Here is a 20029-nt window from a genome sequence, read left to right as displayed (position 1 = left end):
TGGCATATGACTAAACTGTCTTGTCTAGTTTGGTCCAAAAGAATTTCTTACGTTTTTTCACATTCCTGAGACTTTTTATTTATTTCACAGTCTTTTCAACAACATAAAAAATATTTTGACAGAGTGGCTTGATTTAAAATTTAACATTTCACTTTTCAACATTTCCTCAGAAAATAGCACTACATTTTGTAGCTTTTAAAATTTTAGTCTTTCTTCGGAGAGAAAAGTATTTTGAAGCTTTTTTTATTGTTAAGATTTTAAGCTTTGTTGTCAGCATTTACAAATTTAGTCTGGAAGAAAAGCAACAATCCTCAACAAAGCTCAAGTTATGTAAGCATTTTAGTGCATAATATTAATTATCTGTTGATTATTAACACAGTTTATAATAGCAGAGGTTTTATGTAAATGTAATTGATAAAAAAAGATTTTTTTGCATGAGATAATTTTTTGAATAATTGATTATAGATCTCACCCTAATTTTAGATTCCTGTGTTCCAAACCATCTTTTATATTTTTCTTCAAAGGTGTAACATATTTTTTACTCAATAATTTCTCAAGATCTGCGTAGTATTTCTGGACCAGGCAAAAAAGATTACAGTTTAACTAATTAGCACTTTTTGGTTTACCAAATACTGATACTTTTGCAAATTATTTCTATGTTTTTTGAGTTGTTGGATAATCTTTATAATGTATGTGTTCAGCAGATGAAGTAACTCATCATTATGCCATGAATGTTCTCCCCCTAATTTGAGAATAAATGTATTATTAATATGTATGACTCTGTGCTCCCACAGATTCATGATTTGTGGAACAGTAAGAAATTCTACTAATTTAAAATACTAATTTTAAAACTATTTGAAATATAATTTTCAGAGTCCTTGGCCTAAAGTTTAATTTAACCACATTTTGTGATTACACGGTGGCATTTTCTCTTCAAGTCTGTCACAAACAGGCAAAACAGGCAACAGGGATTGATTTGAACCAGATTTTTTTAGTCTGGGCCATGGCATTATACATGTCCTGAAATCCACAGGAGGGCAGCATGGTTAAATCAAGGGAGAAGATGGGAGTATGATTACAATGCAGCTAAAATAATCTCACTTTTGATTGTTCAAATTGTCTTGTGAAAGTGTTTTTCATAGAAAAAAGTGCATGTTTTCCTGGCCAGTACAGGTAAAGGAACTGATGTTAATTTTAGAAGTTCCAAACTATAGCTTCTTAGTACATATAAACGCTAAGATTTTCTCTGTATATGCACGATCTACTTTGGAAGAAGGTTTTAAAATATTTAGTGTGGGAGTTACTAAAGCTTAATTGAAAATTTAGCTCTGCAAATTCCAATAAATTCTGTGATAATATTGTGGTAAATCAAATATTTGGAGAATGGAGGCAGGTATTCTTATATGTTTACAGGACACAGGAACTGCTCTATCCTCTAATACTTGACTGAGCTATAGCAGGAAATGAGTCCTTTATGCATATGTACATATGTATATATATGTAATATTTTACATACATGTAAAATTCTATTTGGGGAAAGAAATTAAAAAATCTCAGTCTCAGATTTGAACAATAATTACGAGTAATGCTAAAAATATTAATTGTAATTTTTGTTTTTAAATTGATCACTCAAACACCCATAGAAGACATTTTATTTGTTTGTATTATTTACAAATAAATGCCATTTTTCTAAAAGTATTTCTAAAATATGAAGTAAGGAGAAGCAACTAAACTTCTCCTCACATCCAATTCATCAGTGCTACAGCTTCTATTTTCTCTTCGATTTTATGGATTAAAAAAAAAAAAAAGGCAATTTTATAGGTGAATATCACTGTAGTACTGCAGTTTTGGGGGAACAGTTACTTGTCAGACAAGTCTGTGCAGCAGCAATGGACTGAGCCCAGTAGGTGGCTCTGATGCTCCCTCAAAGGCAGTGTTCTCTATTCCTAAACTTGTACAGCTCCAGTCACAAGTCAGTTCCAGTTTAGTACCTGCAGTGGGGGAACAGCATTTGACTGTTTTGTTTTCTACATATTTGTTATGATAAAGAACTTTTGACAAAGAACAAATCCATGCTGTTTTTTTAGACTTGCATCTTTCTTGCATAGCTTTTTTTTTTCCCCTAATCACCACCCAATTCAAAACCATCTTAGGATTTTTTTTTCCTAATTGTGTTAATCAATTTTTAAAATCCTAAATACCATGAAGAAATACATAAGGAACTTTCTCAAAGGGGATATATTTTTCAGTGATGTATTTCTGTTGTTTTCTGGTATAAGTCCTGCAGAAATCAGTTTTAGATTGTTAGCTTCTGTGTGGCATTTCCAAGGATAAACATCCAATCATGTTAATGGTTCTAAAATGAATTCCTGTACACTGAAATCTCTCTCTTCTAGTGCCACAAGACAATTGCTGAATAGTGCTAGTGGGTGCCACTTTCTGTGTGAACCATACAAGCTGCTTTCAGGCACAGCTAGTAGAGATGTGGAACTGTGCTACTGGGTGTAGATTTGAAAAGTTTAAAATGGCTGAGAAAATCATTATGGAAGTTAATTTAAGCAAAAATCCATTCAAAAGTTACAGAGAGATGCCATTTCTAGATGAAGAAACCTCTAGGGACAGTATCATCATGTGTATATGGGGAATTAGTGGGAATATATACCTGCATGCTTCCCTCCATGTCCTGTTGGGAACAAGGCACTGGCCTGAAAGTGCTTCTGAGTGGCCACTTCTATGTTCTTTTGGAGAAATTTCTTCCAAAGTGACATGGAGTCAGAAGTCTCTTTGTTTCTCTGTCATCCTTAAAATTCTAAATATATTCTGTATAGACAAGTTTTTTAAAAATGGCTATTTCCAGAGAAATATTGATTTGCTGGGTCATACTATGAAAGCTTTCTTTCTTGATTTTACCCTTGTATTGTCATCAAGAGATGGCCAGGAGTGTAAAAGTACTTTTTTGAATCTAGTTTATTGATGAAAGCATCACCTACAGGTGTCAGTCTGCGCCAGTGGGTTTTTTGGGGCAGAATGTCTTTATTAGAATATTAGATCAGCCTTACTTCTTGGACCAAATGCTCATCTAACCTGTCTTCCACTGTGGCCAGCATTAGATGACTTGGAAAATTTATAAGAGTAATTTCAGTATTCTTCCCAACTCCACCCATCTGCAGATGAAGGACTTTCTGAGTCAGATATGACTCTTGGCATATGCAAACATTCATTGCAATTAAATTTCTTTTTCACAGCCTGTCCAGGAACGCTTAAAATGCACAATGAAACATAACTAATTTGGCTTACACTGCTGTGTAAGAGTGGAAATTAATGACTGGCGCTGTTCTACATTCCTTGGAGGTGCTCGAGGCACGATAGAGACAGTCCACACCACTGATACACAGGCAGCATTGTGTTTTCTTGCTGTTGTATGCGGGGTAGAAAGAAAAGTGGTATTCATTGGATCCAATGTTTACATGAAGTCTGCTGGATTAAAAGGGAGCTTTCCAGTGTATTGAGAGCATGAAGTGTCAAAATTTTAATCCAGAAGGAAATCATATAGTTGCCAATAGAAAGCTTTTTATTTCTGCAATATGGAGAGAGACTACTATTTCAAAGATTGTGTATGAATTCAAAAATTGTAACTGCATTTTTGCCACTGCTGCTTAAATTGTACTCTAGTTCTTTTCATTCTGGTCGTAGTTGCACAACTAAAAAGATTTTTTTTCTGCCAAGTGTGCCAAACATTTTGAAATCCCTATAGTCAATGTCATCTCTGTTCATTATTAGCTAAGTTCAGCCATTGCATCCACAGAAGTTTTACCTCATAGAATTGGCTGAAGAGAGCAAATAGGTTTATTATTCTGAATTGTGATTTAGAATGATTTTGTCAGGCTGCAAATAACAACCATTTTTGTGAATGTCACATGGTTAACTTGTCATGATTCCTAGGTACAGAGCCCAGGGAGACAGAAGGGTGCTTCCAAAGGGTAATCTGCAAAGTTCTGAAGAGAAAGTACACCCTGAGCACTTTACGCTGGATATATACAAAATACAAGGGACACATGATCACTGAAAGTGACAGAGTGGAGTTGCAAAGACAAATGTATTTAATTTGCTCTTTCCCTTTAGAACATTTTTCTTTTCACTTTTTTTTTAGTCATAAGTATGTTGCATGTTTTGACACACAGTTAAAAGGCTGAACAGCTTTACAAGCTTCTGAAATGCATTTTCCAACTTCTGGAAGATAAGGGCTGTTGTGAGGCTTTCCTGAGTGTTTCTTCTGGTGCACTAGGACCTCAAGTTTTGAACAGTCTTGCTCTTTTCCACTTCGGTTTCTCTCCCAACAGAAATTAATGTGGAAATACTAACCTCCTGCACTGGACATGTTGTGAGGAGTAATTGCTTGATTTATAAAGCACTTGAGTAAGTGTCAAGTAATGCTCCTATTAAGAGAATAACGCTATGTAAGTGAGAACTTGCTAAACTGATTTGTTTCAAAGCTGTGGTGATGTTTTTAAGTGGTCGTTTTAATTGAATTCTTAATGTTGGTGGTTTGTTTTTTTTTAATCCAGCTATCAAGAATTTTTAAAAATAATTTCAAAACACCGTATCATTCTGCATAAAGACCTTCTGTGTGCACAAATTAAAGGAAAGTGCTAGACTCATTCATTATCATCATTTCTGTCCTTCATTTCAAATCACAAATAGGAATACAGTGTTTAACATGCCTCCTCATGCCTTCGCTAGTTTAGATATACCACTTTATACTAATTCATAAGTACTTTAAAATACTTATTCGTGATAATGACAAGAAATGTTATGAAAATACTTAGAATTTACTGTCTTTAGAATGAAAATGTGTGTATCTCATTCTTCAAATATGTTTTATTAAAAAAAACAAAACTCTGCTGAGGTCTGTATTTTTTATGAAATTGAAATTATATCAGGACAAAAATGGCAGTGAAAAGACGTACCACTCAGAGATAATCAAAGCCAAATATCATTCCTGAAGGAGCTCACTGCTCTTACTATCCTCTACCACCAAAGTTTTCAACACATTTTGACTGTTTCCATCAGTGGATGCATATGACCTAGAAACAAAAGTAAATTTTTCATGCAAACAAGTTCTCAGCAATTTAGGCTTTCTGGATCACAAATAATATCACTGCCATGCTGGAAAAAAAGTCATCAATTTTTTCTATCTGATTGCAGTGCCATGTGCTTCCAGTGCCATGGAGAGATGTCTAGGCTGGACACCCAGCTGCTTCTGGGTGCTCAAGATGCTTGCAAGTTCTTTAAGGTCTGTCAGTGTTAAGAACTGTTTCCACAGCCGAAGTGAATGCTCAAGGGAGAGCAGTGCAATTTAAATTTTTTCTACTACTTCAAGATCAGAATTTAAATTAAGGTTTTCACTTCACTTTCTTAGCTCCTGCTTTCTGTGCTTTTGTGGTCACAGAATTTTTTGATAAAATTAAACCAAGAGATCACCTTCGGTGTGTACCCATATATGCTGCAAAACTCTGGTAGCTGTTTTGTCCATGGGTTCAGTTTAGAGCTAGTCCAGAGTAAACTACCTCAAAAAGCACAGAGGCTGGATGTCAGCTCTCAGCTGTTTTGCAGTAGTGCTGCATTACCTGTTTACATTGCAATTAGGTTACATTAGAATCAGAGTCCTTTCTACATTTGTTTTGCAACTAAAGGATTTATTTCTTTTATTGCTTGGAATTCTCTCAAGTGTAAAGGATGTTTTTCTGTCTTGACAAATACTCACATCTACATGCCAAATAGGTTTCATGATCTGACATAAATCAGATGAACAATTCTCCAGTTGCCATTGTAGTTAATTCACATATTCACAAATGATGAAGCACTCTAGAGTGCAGTAAGATACCACTGTTAAAGAATCTAGGGATATCAGATTGTCCAGCATTCTTAAAGCCATTTATACTGTAAGTCAAAAGTGTTCAGCAGGAGGAAAAAAAAAAAGCCACACGTTTTCTTGTTCATACTATGAGTATCTTGCTTATTGGAATAAATGGAACTGTTTTCTGTGATTGTGATGTTTTTATTACTTGACATTCTTCAACGTTTCTTTATCCTTAGCAGGCATAATTACAGTAGTTTAGGCTGATTTTTTTTTCATTCCATCTGTTGAGGGCTTATTTAGTTCTCTTTCTCAAGAGCACAGAAAGGACTAAAATGAATCTGAGAATGTTTACAGCTAGGTTTCTTATGACCCAGGTCATATTATTGTCTTGAATCAGTTTTCTCCTCGTCCTCAACTGAAAACAAAAAAATTTCTTAATCTTGCAGGGTTAAATAAAAGGAGGAATGCAGTGCAAGGAAGATTCCTTTTATGCAAGGCTCGGGGATGACTGAAAGTGCCTGTGGGCATTTGGTCCCCATTGGCTCTCAGCGAATGCAATGATGCCCACGGATAGCCTGTATTGTTGTCAGTTAAATGGGATCATGAGTGTCTGAAAGGTGTTTGAGAATGAACTGAAAATCATTTTCACAAGTGGATGATTACTTCTGCCACATGTTAACCGAACTCTATCAGAGTGGCCCAGATTTTTGAGACTGCATTAATTGCTCTTTCAACCTTGACTGAGGTTTCTCTTTAAGAAAGGCCTTTGCTGGACTAAACTGCTACACGTATTGATTTTTCTTTCTATATTTTTTTCATTGTTTGTGATAAATGAAGCCTTTTACAAGTAGAGAATTTATCATTCAAGATGTAGATAGATTGCTTCATTCCTTAGAATAAAAAGGCTTGTCTAAAAATGATCTCTGTAGAAGGAGTAAGTCCATTCTCATTTCTCCCTCAGTGAATAGCTCCGGTATTCCACACACAATTATGCTTTTGCAGCTATTCATTAGTGCTGATTTTTTTCATCAAAAAGTGGAACCCTGCACAGTGAGGTGGGGACTTAGAGCAAATAAGCTGCCATCTTCCTTCCTGTGTATGTCATCACATAACTGAAACTGAACTATAACATTTAGCAACATGGTTTTGCATTTTGGTAGCACAAGGAAATGCACTTTGAGAGATATTCAAACTTTATGTGATTACAACATTGTTATGCCCAGTCTTTTTAAAGTAAATGTTTATTCATTTTATTTGTTCTATTTCTGGAGAAGAAAATTATACTGATATATAGATGATATATAAAACATTTTTATCTGGGTGTTTCTGTGTGTTCTAGTGGAAATGTAATTTCTTGTAATTTTATTTGTTTTCCTGGAAAACTAACTTTAAATATTAAATGGGAGATTTTTTGTTCCATGTTGTAAGCATTGTGATGTATAATCATGTAATTCTGTGACTTCATACAAATCCAATTTTTATTTTTTCATTTGGGAGTGAGTGAAGAGAAAGAAAGCAGTATTAAATAATACTGAAGAAGAGAAGGTTGCAGGACTGTTTTTAAAAGAAAAAGTCTCAGAAAAGTGATTGTATGGTTTGTACATCTGGTTGCATTTTCATGTTATTACAAACATGTTAGAAAAACTTCACATTGGCGTGACAATGATTCAACATATTTGATCAAGGTCCTATTTTCTATTAGATTAGTAAAAGCAGGTGTAATATTCTTAAGTTACTGGAAATTGTGTGAGTAATATAAGAAAACTGAACAAGGCAACCACACGTGCCTACTGATTGTAAATATACTTTCTAATACGCATATGTACAGACATTGATGTTATATGTACATATCTCATTTATTATATATTTTTACAGAATAGAAGTCCACCATCTGTATTTGTTTCAATGTACATGAAAACACCAGTCTTTTCTCCTTGTCAGAATATTTATTAAACATTCTCAAAACATGATCTTAAAGAGAAGTCAATACAAATTTAAGCAGTTAATGTTATAGTGTTCAGGTACAGGGGAGGTCTTTCTGTGTCTTCCTTCCCTGTATGTGGCTGAACTTTAATAATTCAAGAATTATTTAAGATCATCCCAACTTTGGAACCTAAATTAGAGCAAGATAAATTGAAACAAATGGTGTGGTTATTGTTTGGAAATATGGAACTGGCACTTCTGAATATCAGTTTCTTGTTTGCATTGCACAAAATCTTTTGCCTAAAGGTACAGTGTTAGAATGAAAGGCTGTTCTGTGTTTCTTGTTGCTACTGAGGATGTTTAAAATAGTCTGAGCAACCGATGCTGTGCATTTTGTGTACATTATTTTGGATGGAGAGAGCGACTGTGGCTTCTGGGTGAATACAGATACACTTATGGGTAGAGAAATAGCAGGCTGCAGCTCTCTGGGTTTGTGACTGTGAGATTCTATTTTGGTTTGCAGTACTGGCATTTACCTGACACTCATGAAAAGTTATGCAATTGTCCATCCTAAAAATAAAACATTCTTCAACTTAGCCCTAGGACTTAGTTCATTTCTGAATCTGTTAACCAATTAATTTTCTGCTCCAGTTGGGAAACACAAGTGTCATTAAATTGTGAAAATTGGCTATTGTAGATTTTTTCTGTTCTAGACATCAACTGCAGTTTCTACAGATCCTAGACAATACTGTCTAAATATAGGAAGGTTCTTGAAGGTTCTTAGATCCTTTGCACTTTTTTTTCCCCCCTCTAGATAGAAAATGAATGAGAAAGAGAGGCTCAAAAAAGACTTTAGAAGCCTAGGTGGGTCTTTCCACCTAAAAATGTTAGGCTCTTACTCAAGAGTTAATCTCTTTATCTTTCAGGAGCAGACACACTTAAGCACAGGGTATACCCCTTGTAAATGGCTGAACCTTTGTACACTGGAAAAAACCTGGTACCATTAGAGATGGCACTGCAAGAGTGATTAATAATAACTGTGTATTTATAGTGATTTGCAAAACCAGACAGCATAAGTCTTTGCATTTCTATACTAAATCCCAGCTTTGTGTCATGACTATTATTTTCTTTGTAATATTCCTGGTATTATGTAAGAGCTGTGAATTTTAAACTTAGGTAGTTAATGTTCCACTCCTTTGTTTCCCAAAGAAGCTCTTATTTAGCAGCTTAGTTAGAAATTATTTATAGGAGGAATAAAAGTGCATATTGCTTTTTAATTTCTTTTTGTGTGCTTTATTATTTTTATACTTTTGAATTTACTGTGTCTTATATTATTTCTGCCTGTACTGCAAAACTATAGGTGGTATATCTTATATGGAGAGTAATTTAAAAGGCAGCCAAGTAATATAAAAACATCACCTTTTCTCTGATAAGAGATGTTCTTTTAAAACCTCTTTTTTTAAAAGCACATTCCTACAGCAGGATCAGTTAATGAGAAAGAATTAGCATAGAGTTTCTAAGGTTGCACATCATTTTCTGATGTGCGAGAGGCAAGAAGCCTTTGTTAATCTATGGCTTCTTTACACTCATTTAAGACATGCCAAGAGGATGGGAACTTACATTTAGTACACTGTGTACTAAAATTTATTTTAGACATAAGTTTGTCCTTTGTGATGCCTAATGTGAGAGAAAACATTCTTGAGAGTACACTCATGACAGGTATAAAAAAGGTTTTGCCTTTATCTTGGTTATTCATTTCGTGTAAGATATTGGTTCATTGCTTTGTTTTTTGACTGAGGTGCAAACTACCAGGCAGCAAAGCCACAGAAGTGAGTAGAGGGCAGCAGACCATATTCTCTTGCCAGAGAGGCCCACAGTCATCTGTCAGTCATCTGACCAACCATCTCCCATCCTAGTTATTATAGCTACTTCATAATGTATGTGCCAGCACCCTCTGGATCCTCTGGAGAGTGCCCTGTGAAGCCAGCATTCACTGGTCTGAACAACCATTGTTCTGCCTTTGACCATCCTGACTCTACCAGATTCTGTTCTTGACAGAAGCTGGCCAGCCAGAAGGGGCATCTCGTACATAATATTTTGCTCTCCTGTCAGGTTTTAAGCAGCAGATCCTTACCACTCATGGGCTCTTGCTTACAATCTCACAGCTCATCCTTTTCTTCTTGCTGTCTTTGTTAACAACAGTGCAACATGACCACTGTGACAGAAAAAATGTCACTATAATGCCAGAAAATTCACTGCAAATTCTTGGGTAATGAGTGTGCTCTCTCTCCCACCAAACAGTATCAGCATCTGTGGCTTTCTCATCTCACTGGTTGATGCTCCTGATTATGTCCTCTGATTCAAAGCCTGGAAATTGCTAAGTGACAAGGAGTTTTTGTAATCTAAGAGCCTTTATAGTGAAGTGCTTCTGTTTGGAAAATTAGATTCTACTTTACTCTGAAAAAAATTTAATCTTGTGTGTCTGCTGACATTGTGTTATGTGAGCTGTTTATCACACTATCTCTGGGACTGACTTCTCACAGACTAAATAAACACTAGCAAATCTGTGGAAACCAAATGGAATAAAAACTGTTGGGAACGTCAACTTTTCTAACATTTAGTATTCCTATGTAGTCAAAAGTGTTCTACTTTAAGCTACTTTTTCTATTTTTCAGATAAATGGTGAAATAATAAGTGATAAGCAGGTTAATCTTCATCAACATGAGATAATTTGTTTCTGATTTTTGTCTTGTTTTGAGTGAAAAGGGATGTCTCTTCATTTTTATGATATGAATAAATAGAAAAAAAATCACTTTTTACATATGACAACACTGAAGAAGCAGCTCAGTAGAGAGTAAATTAATACACAGATTTGTGATTGGTCCTCCTAATGTCATGCTTCTTATTAATGGAAAACCACTCCCTTTATTATTTCCTTTGCAGGTACTTGTATGCTCTAGGACAGAAGGTTTGGAAGCGGTGGAAAAAACGCTACTTTGTCCTTGTTCAGGTTAGTAGCTGGCCATGAAATTTCAATAAAATAATTCTTGGACTATAAATTATGTATGATTTCTGGAGTAGTTTGTAAAGCAGTATCTTCAAGCAACACATGCAGTGCTACTCCAAGCTTCTTGCAGCACAGAGATATCCAGGTTTTTTTTTTTAATTTAAATATCTAGTAAACAGAAATGTTACAAGATTTTACAGATACATATAAATGGGCCCCTACACTGAGCAATATTTCAACTGAAACCTAGAAATTTCTGGATGAAATTCTTATGACCTTGTAATAGTCTGATGACAGCTTTTTACCAGCACTCAGTATACAATAAAGTCATATTTTGCAAAATGGATTGTACTTACTCTTTAATTTATTCTATTTCAACGAATATTTCTTGCCTTTGAAATTAAAGCAACAATACTTATATTAAGGACATTTTCTGATTATTTTAAATAATAGTTGTTTTGGGGTTTTTTTTGCAACATTAAATTGGGTAAAATTATACAATAGTTACAGAAAATATGGTGTAGTAGTTTTCTTGGCCACAAAAGTGTACTAGGCTCATATTTTGTAACTTCTTGTCCAAACCTAGAACTGTTAGTATTTCCACATGCTAGTGAATGGTGATACTGACTTAAGATGGATAGAATAGTCGATTTTGAGTGGTCAAAACAGAGGAATTAATGCTTTTAGGAGTTTTTGGAAAAAAAGTCATTGTTTTCTGTTGGTGTTTCTCTTCAGATTGCATTTGATGTTCTTCAAAGTAAGTTCAGAAAATGCTGTTCTGTCTCCTTTGTTTTATTGACAGAAAACTCTTAAAGTCTGAGTCTCCATAACTATCATACAAAGATTGAAGCCTGCTAATGAGTCTTTCTTAAGAACTAAAACTTCTAAAACTACTATACGGAAGACCTGATTTCTTTATCACCCTTCTCAGTCACACTCACCTGGTCTCCTCCTACTCTTAAGTGATTAAAATTATAAGGTTGTAAAAAACAATTACTGAACAAGTTTATTATTAATGTTAAAAGCCAAGCATATTTGAAGGAGATTCAGTAAATTCTTCAGAATTCATCTGGGTTCTGATTTTACCAATGTCCTTTGTGAAGAGATGAGGACATTTTGTGACTATTAATATTTGTTGAGAAGATCTCTATATAGGATAGGTGTCAAGGCATGGCTGTGAACAGAAAATAATTTCAAGTTACAAAGAAAAACAGTAAGACTACATGCTCCCTTGTCCTTCATGCTTTTCTTTAACATTCATCCTACTTGTCACTCCTTTTACAGAAAGAATGAACTTGTTCTTTTCCTCTAAGCCACAGGTGTCATCTTATTTTTAAATTGTACATCTAAGAGACACATAGTCTTTATGTGCATGCAATATGGAACCATCATCTGGGAGACCGGTTTGTTTCAGTCAAGTTAATTTTAACTATTTTCTACTCTCTATGCTGAAATTGAAATACTAGAGGAGAATATTACAGGAATTTTCCTACTGTGATGGGATTTAGTCATCTATTTCATTTTACAACAGCTATCAATTCAATAAAACTATATCAAAAATGCAATGTTAAATCAATATTTACTGTCCAGACAGATCTGGCTCATTTATATAGTCCTGCTGTGCTACATTCACTGGCAATAAGCTGAAGTCAATACATGTGAAATAAGCATTCAGTAATGAACCAGTCTGTTGTATTGATATATTATTGACATATTGACAAGTCTTCCTCTATGGATTAACTTTTAGCTTACAGTAGTAAGATATCAAGGACATGAAATTCAGTGCTAGAACAGAGGCTACCACTATGGTTTACACACACTTTGAAAATTTAACTCAGTTGTGACATTAGATGAATAATGTTGATTTTTTCACAGTGTGATGTGAGTAATGTGCACCTTCATTATTGCTGCACCTATTACAAGTTGTTAGTGGTTTCTGAAAGAACAGATCAATGTCATGGGAAGGTTACAGTATCTGGAAATTTTAACCTCTTCATTTTATTTGATTTTTGTCCTTTAGTATCCAGTTACTTCTCTAAAAGGTTCTAAATTTAAAATCAGAAAAAGACAGGGACATAACACGGTTGGTAAAAAGCCTCAGCTGGACCTGATGTGTTTTACTTAATTTACTGTCTGATATCTTCCTCCAGTAATTGGAATGCAGATCCACTTCTGTCATTTTAATTTCACCTGGCCAAATGTTTGAAAAGTCAGTCATTTGTTTCATGGGCAGTTTTTTTTTTAAACACACAAACCACATAGGCTAATTCTTGCTACTGAACTCATGGAGTGGGCTACCCAGTGATGGCCTGTAGCAGATGGGACAGTCAGCTGCCAGGTGTGCAGTAACACTTCCTCCCAGTGCATTAAACAGTGTCTTCGTGCCCTGTGGGGACATCTCTTGGTGACATTCCTCATTAGTCACAATTGCTGTACATATCTGTGTGTCATAAATGCATAGGTTGTTGTTTTTCCCCTTGTTATAAAACAGGTAGAACAGCCAGTAGTCAGGAGTTTGGACATCTGGAAAATAACAAAATTCAAGTAAATGCAGTTGTAGGAAGAGAATTGCCTCCTTTCATTCTGTCAAGATTACCATTCAAGAGGATGAAATGATTTTGTCTGAGAATGTGTTGTACATAGTCCTGACTTTTGAGTACTCATTATTCTATGAAGTATTTATGCTAATTTGCTGAATTCTTAGGCAAAGCTGATTACACCTCCATTTACTACTAATAATACATTTAAACCCAGTCATGGATCTATATTAGAAAGTGTTATTTCAGACTGTGCTGGTGATTCTCTTTGTAGTAAGTGAGAGCAGCCACTGATGACCATAAGGAAAAAGGTGTAAGAGACTTCAAGTGTAAATAAATGAGGCAAGTTCTGTGTTTCTTTTTTTGTTGTTGTTGAGACTTTTTTTTCCCAACAAAATTCTCCAGAATTTTTCTATCTTTTTATTTGAAGAAGAAACTTCAAAATTTCTCATTTTCAACAAAATGAAGTCACCAATCATGACTGATTGTTCCTTTAAAATAAGAGAATGCATTTGCAATATGTTTGATAAAATAAAATCAGCAGCCTTATGGCTCTCTTGTTATAGTGGTAAGGTTAAAAATGAATAAAGATACATAGCCGGGATCTTACACAAGTTTATCTTCAAAAACATTCAGTGGCTGGAGAAATCTGAAAAATATGGGCATCCTATGCATTTCCATGATTAGTTGTTTGCTAGCTTCCCTTTTGATTGCTCAGATTGCATAAACAGTGTGGTTATATGGAATTGCTGACATGAAAATGTGAGAGATGAATGTGGGTCCTTGGCAGCTTATTTCATTCAACCAAATTGAATAAATTAAAAAAATATTTCTACTACAGTGTCAAGTACCAAAAATTAAAATTGTGGATGCAGTTTACAAAGAAAAGGAGGAAACTCTCATTAAATATAAAGCTAATTGCAAAGGATTTAGAGTTGTGTGACTAGCCAACAGCTCCCTCCATGCTTGTCCATGAGGGCAAATATGTTTGTGGGACAATAAGCAGGGAAATACCAAGCAGTGACAGAGGTGATGACTGCTGCCAGACCTAGAGCAGAGGGGTAGTGTAGGGATGAGCCCCATGTGAGGGTCCCCTCCCAAAGGACACCACCAGCCCTGGTGTCTCTGCCCAGAGCCCAGACTCCCATTTCAGCCTTCTGGGGCCATCATCTCCAGCCCCAGAAATGCCACAGCAGGGCTGGTCCCCAGGTCCCCACATCCCAGTCCATCCTTGGCCTGTGCCCAGGGCTGGGGCTGGGGCTGGTTGCCCTGCTCCCACATGGACCCTTTCTGCAAGGCCCTGCCCTGTCAGCCCAGGGATACCTTAAAATATTTAACCCAAAATATGGTAGTTTTCTAAAATAAACTATGAATGCAAGCAAAACTGTGTGCGAACAGTGAGATGAAATTCTGCTATGCCTGTCATGCTGGAGGATGGGCTGTCCTGTTTCAAAAAAGCCCCAATACATAAAATAATGAAGTATTTTTAGCTCATTACCCAGATAATAATCACACATTTCATCCTTATTTTCAAAAAGCATCAGTCTTTTACGAAGAATAAAGGTACAGTACCAGCAAATATATGAATGAAACTGAAATTAGCTGTCCAAATTTTACTTCAAAAAGGGTCATTCCTGAAGTTGTAGCTAAAACAATAACTTGAGATAAGTTAGCTGAGCAGTCAGCAGTCAAAATAAAAATGATCAGGTGATCAGATGAGCTCCTTAATTATCTGTAAATCCTAGCATAATTTTACAGATAATTTGAAACAAGTCTGTTGGCCAAATATCCTACAGTCCTTGGAGATGAGAGTTTCAGAGGTGCACATACATTCAGTTCCCTTTAGTTTCAAGTGTTCACAGATTCATGCGCTCTTTCTTCTGGTCATCTTCTATAATGCTCCCAGCTCTTCATGTAAAGCTGGGAACACTTTGATTTTGTTTCAGTGGTTACTTATCTCCTCCTAGATATTACATTTCTTTCTTTATCAGTCAGCTTTTCCTCACCTATCCTTATCATTTTCTATTCTGTCTACAGAGTGAAAAACTACCTGGTGACAGATTCTATTCTTATTGCTATATAAGTTTTTTGGTAATTGTACTTGATGACAAGTAACTAATGTTGTCCATGCCAGCTACAAGTAGCTTGGCCTACATGGTACATTATCTCATGAGCCAAGCAGTGCAGGGGTGGGTGGGTGGGAACACAGATGCAAAAGGTACAGAAATTAGACTATAAATTCAAACTGAAGGTTTCTGATACTTGCCATCATTATCTAGAATTGGCCAAATTATGTGTTCCTTTTTCCAGTTTCATGATGATTGTGCCTCTCCTGCAAACAGTAATTTTATAGGTAAACGTTCTTGTTTTCTCAGTTTCTTTGAATATAGTTCTTTTTTTTTCCTCTTACAGTATACTGAGTAATTTGGTCAGTACCACAATACTAAGTACTTTCCCTACCAGAATCTAAATGGCTTCCCTTCACTTTTTCATAAAGCACCAACCCAAAATGTATTTCAGGAGATTGCAGAGAGGTGTGCTTATGGGTTATTTTGTTTGAAGTTTTTTCCTTCATTTTGGCAGAAAGGAGAAAGGAGGAGAAATTTTACACTGTAAATACTTGTGGGAAAGGGGGGAAAAAAAGGGAGATTTATTTGTTCAGTGCAAATGAAAGCTAGTTTAAACCATAGTACATTTGTTATGCAGTTCTGAAATGCAATCTAGTAATTAAGAAGTCCTTTCTTATTCAGGTTAGCCAATACACATTTGCAATGTGCAGTTACAGAGAAAAGAAGTCTGAGCCTCAGGAACTGATGCAACTGGAAGGATACACTGTTGATTACACAGCTCCTCATACAGGTACTTTTCATGATTTTGAAGTAGGAGACTGAAGCACAATATATTTGTGTAAAATAACTGTTTCAATTTGCTCGTTTTGATCTAGCTGCAAAAACTCCCAAGGTTCTTTGCCAGTTATTCCACTAGGACATTCTGGTGTGAAAAATCATGCTTTCAGAAAGAAGCTTGTCATAAGACTAATGAGGAATAAACTTTAACATAACATTTCTCTTTTTGATGGTGGTGGCATGTGTCAGTATACAGCAAAGTATATTCATAAATAATTTAGAAAAGAAGACAAATTATGACAATACTTGTGAAAGACAAGTTACTCATAGTAATCAAAAATAAATTTGGAGACATCAGAAAAATTTCTACAAGTTAATATTAAAATGGAAGAGGGAAATCACATGCAGAAAAGAGCAATTCTGCCTATCCAGTGGAGAGTTACAAGATTAGGAGTCTTCTGAGACATTAAAGATTGATCTTTGAAAATGTTGTGTCATGTTTAGAATAATTGAGAAGGCAAACAATGCTCAGAGGGTGTTTGGAAAACTGAAACAATTCTGACATAAAGAAATCCCTGGCACAGCCATGCTGACTGTAGTGTCCTGTTCTCGTTACATGCTCTCAGAAAAAAACACTGGAATGAGAAAAAGAACTAAGGAAGAGCAGCACTGATAAAGGAAATGGAGCTGTCTCTGTTCAATAAGAGATAAAGTTGTCAGGGATTTCCAGCTAATAAAATAATATCAGGAAGGAGAATATGATTTAAAAAATGCAAAATAATATATGGCAGAGAGAAGATGAATAAGAAATAAGTTGGAGCTGAATATAAAGTAGAGTCATGTAAATATTTTCTCCTGTGATTTCTATATTCTACTTATGTTACTTGTACGTATTACCATTTGATCCTTATAGCCCTAGATTCTAGATCATAAATACCTGTAAAATGTTTAACACACCCCTCCACACACACATACTCCAAGTAAAACCAATTATGTAATAAGCAGTGATAGTGATTTAGAAGAAACTTGTATTTATCAAGACTACCTTCTTACTTGCTGCTTCAGGTCTTCAGGGTGGTCGAATGTTTTTCAATGCTGTTAAAGAAGGCGATACCGTGATATTTGCCAGTGATGATGAGCAGGATAGAATACTCTGGGTTCAAGCTATGTACAGAGCCACAGGTCAATCTTACAAGCCTGTTCCTGCAAGTCAAGCTCAGAAGATGAATCTTAAAGGAGGCAATGCCAACACAGATATATCCCCACTTTGTAAGTTGCCTTTCTTTTCTTTTTTGGCTTTGGTTTGGTTTTAGCTGGTAAAATATGTAGCAACTCCCTCAATGAAGTTTAATTAAGCAGAACTTATTCACTAGGCAAATGTGTATAGCAGTTCATTGTTAGCCAGAAGCTCTTTAACTCAGATTATTATTAACAACAAGGGAAATCCTGACTTGGAGGTCATTATTTTTATTATAATCCATGAAAATACAGCAATTAGCTTCATATTCCTTACAATTGACCCATATATTACCATGGAGACGGTGTTTGGTTTGCATTATATTTTTCATTAGCCAGCCAGTGTAGTGTTGAATAGAAAAATGTCAATCTATTTTCTGATTTTTTTTTAGATTTTAGGTCAGCTTTATCATACATTGTATGTATTAGCTACCAAAAAATTGCTATGCAGATAGTACATTGTAAGTTAAAAGGCAGTACATGGGCTCCTGGATTTTTTTTGGCAGATACTGTAGTATTAAAATACATACAAAAGATTCTTTAAATTGTTCAGGTTTAAATTTTCATCACCTTTCTTTGGGGAAGGTATTGTTTCAGAGAAATCAAGGTAGATAGCATATATTAAACATATTTAAATCTTCATACTCTTTAAAAGTATTCTGTCATGTTGATATCTGGACAAAGGAAGTTAGGGGGTTTTTTTTGAGTTTTGGTTGTTGGTTTTTTTTGGTTTTTTTTTTTTTTTTTTTTTTTTTTTATGTTATGGAGGCTGAGTGCAATCCAGGGCCCTATTGTACCAGCTATCAAATTTCTGGAACATCATATGATTATTATACAATAATATTTCTTCATTATTGTATAACCATACATGCGTAGTGATAGTAGGGCGACATATGTTTTAGACTAAACTTGATTTAGTGTCTGAAGTCTGTAGCAGGTTGACCCAAATATGTTCTTCTCCCTCAGTCCTACTATAATTTAGTCTTGCAACCTTCTATTCATTCTGTAATCCTATATCAGTTTGCTTTTAGAAAACAGTAAAATGTGCTAGTTAAATGTAGTAATATTTACCTAAAATCCTGAGGAGTTCTCGATGTCATTAAGCTTTTCAAGCTCAAGATCACTGAAAAAAGTTTAATCTCACAAAAGCATTGACATCTGTTTTTCATCTGAAACAATTTGAAAGGGAATTAATCAGAAACACTTTGTGAAGAAATCTTTCATTATGGGGCCATTAAGGTGGAGTAGAATGAAAGTAACATTGCTAAAGCAAAGGTGGGGCAACAGCCAAGAAGTGCTTCTGCTCACCTCCTCTCAATTCCCTGAATTTGTGCTGGGTAGGAGTTCACTGTGCTCCTGCCTAATGACCCTACTTCATGTGCATCATTAGAAAGTACAAAAGAAGTGACCACTGACAGCAGTGACCAAGGACCTGCTCCTGGTTTTGGACATGGCATTTACCTGGAAATGAAAGCAACTAGAAGAACTCTAACCACAGAGCAATAAAAATTACAGAAAGAATTTCACATACACACTGAAATTGTGTTGTTGGAGATAAAATTACTGATAATGTTAAAGAATTAAATAGAAATTAAATTGTCACATTTTGACATTATTTTAGACATTATTTTAGAGGGACTACAGTTCTCAGGTGTAAACTGTAGAAAAAGTAAGAATTATTTTAAAGACATTTTAAGGGAAGCTCAAAAGCCTAAAAATATTGTAATTTTCTGTCATGCTTATGTATCTACTTACACAAACTGACTGAGCTGTATATAAATCAAAAATCCATGTTAAAACTATTATTTTCTGTATTCAAATTATTATTTTCCTTTGGTTTTAATATACTTCAATGTTGATATTTTGTAATAATTCATAACTTATAATAATTAAAAATTTCTTTGCGATAGAGTAACTTGTGGACTTTCGTGCAATATTTAGAACTATTTTTGACTGATTTCTGTAATGTTTCAGTTCTTTCTACATGAGGCAATTTTTTTTATTCCATCTCTTGCACTTGAGGTATAAATGGGCAATCAAATTATTCAGTTTTTAAGAAACTTTGAGAACTGGGATTTTCAGATATAACCTTAAATCATTTTCTAAGGGTCCTACTTCGTTTAAATATATACTGTGCTGAATTTTTTGAGGCATAGTTTTACTCCTAAGAAGACTCTATAGCTGACCTTTTGTCACATTTAAATAGATTCAGTTTCACAAAAGTCCATTTTCTTTTCCCCTAGAAAAATATCTGCATGAAGCTAAGTGTCTTTTATTTCTAATCAAGATATAACACCAAATACTTGAGAGCTGAAATATATATTAAGTGAAATTAATTTCCAAACTTTTCTTTTTTACTATGGTACATTTTTAGTATTAGAAAATACAGTTTTGACCATATAATTTGTCAATTACTATTTCTGTGATTTTTATTTTCCTATTAATGCATAATTTAAGCATTTCCTGCCAATAGAAGATCACATTGTTTTAGTTTCTGCAATATATCATGCAATGCCATCACCACGTACAGAAATCAGAAAAACAGCTTGGGCTTTGCAAAACAAATGTCAATTAATGGCGTTCAAATCTTGAAAGTCTGTCCCCATTTTCTTTATCCTCT

At 34.9% G+C, this 20029-nt stretch overlaps 1 protein-coding gene across 5 annotated transcripts in view; it reads left to right on the top strand.

Moving 5' to 3' along the window:
• The window catches only part of CADPS2 (calcium dependent secretion activator 2), a gene marked incomplete at its 5' end in the record, with an annotated part of 283646 nt that overhangs the window by 163328 nt on the left and 100289 nt on the right, over positions 1 to 20029 (top strand). For all 5 annotated transcript variants that reach the window (XM_083860055.1, XM_083860056.1, XM_083860057.1 and 2 more), the window contains 3 exons: positions 10727 to 10793; positions 16078 to 16186; positions 17239 to 17442. In XM_083860055.1, the coding sequence (XP_083716181.1) occupies positions 10727 to 10793; positions 16078 to 16186; positions 17239 to 17442 (380 nt within the window). The remainder of the gene's footprint in view (positions 1 to 10726; positions 10794 to 16077; positions 16187 to 17238; positions 17443 to 20029) is intronic.

The sequence above is a fragment of the Zosterops lateralis genome (genome assembly GCF_965231275.1).
Source record: "Zosterops lateralis genome assembly, chromosome: 4".
NCBI classification, from domain to species: Eukaryota; Metazoa; Chordata; class Aves; order Passeriformes; family Zosteropidae; genus Zosterops; species Zosterops lateralis.
This window is presented reverse-complemented; position numbering and strand designations above follow the sequence as displayed.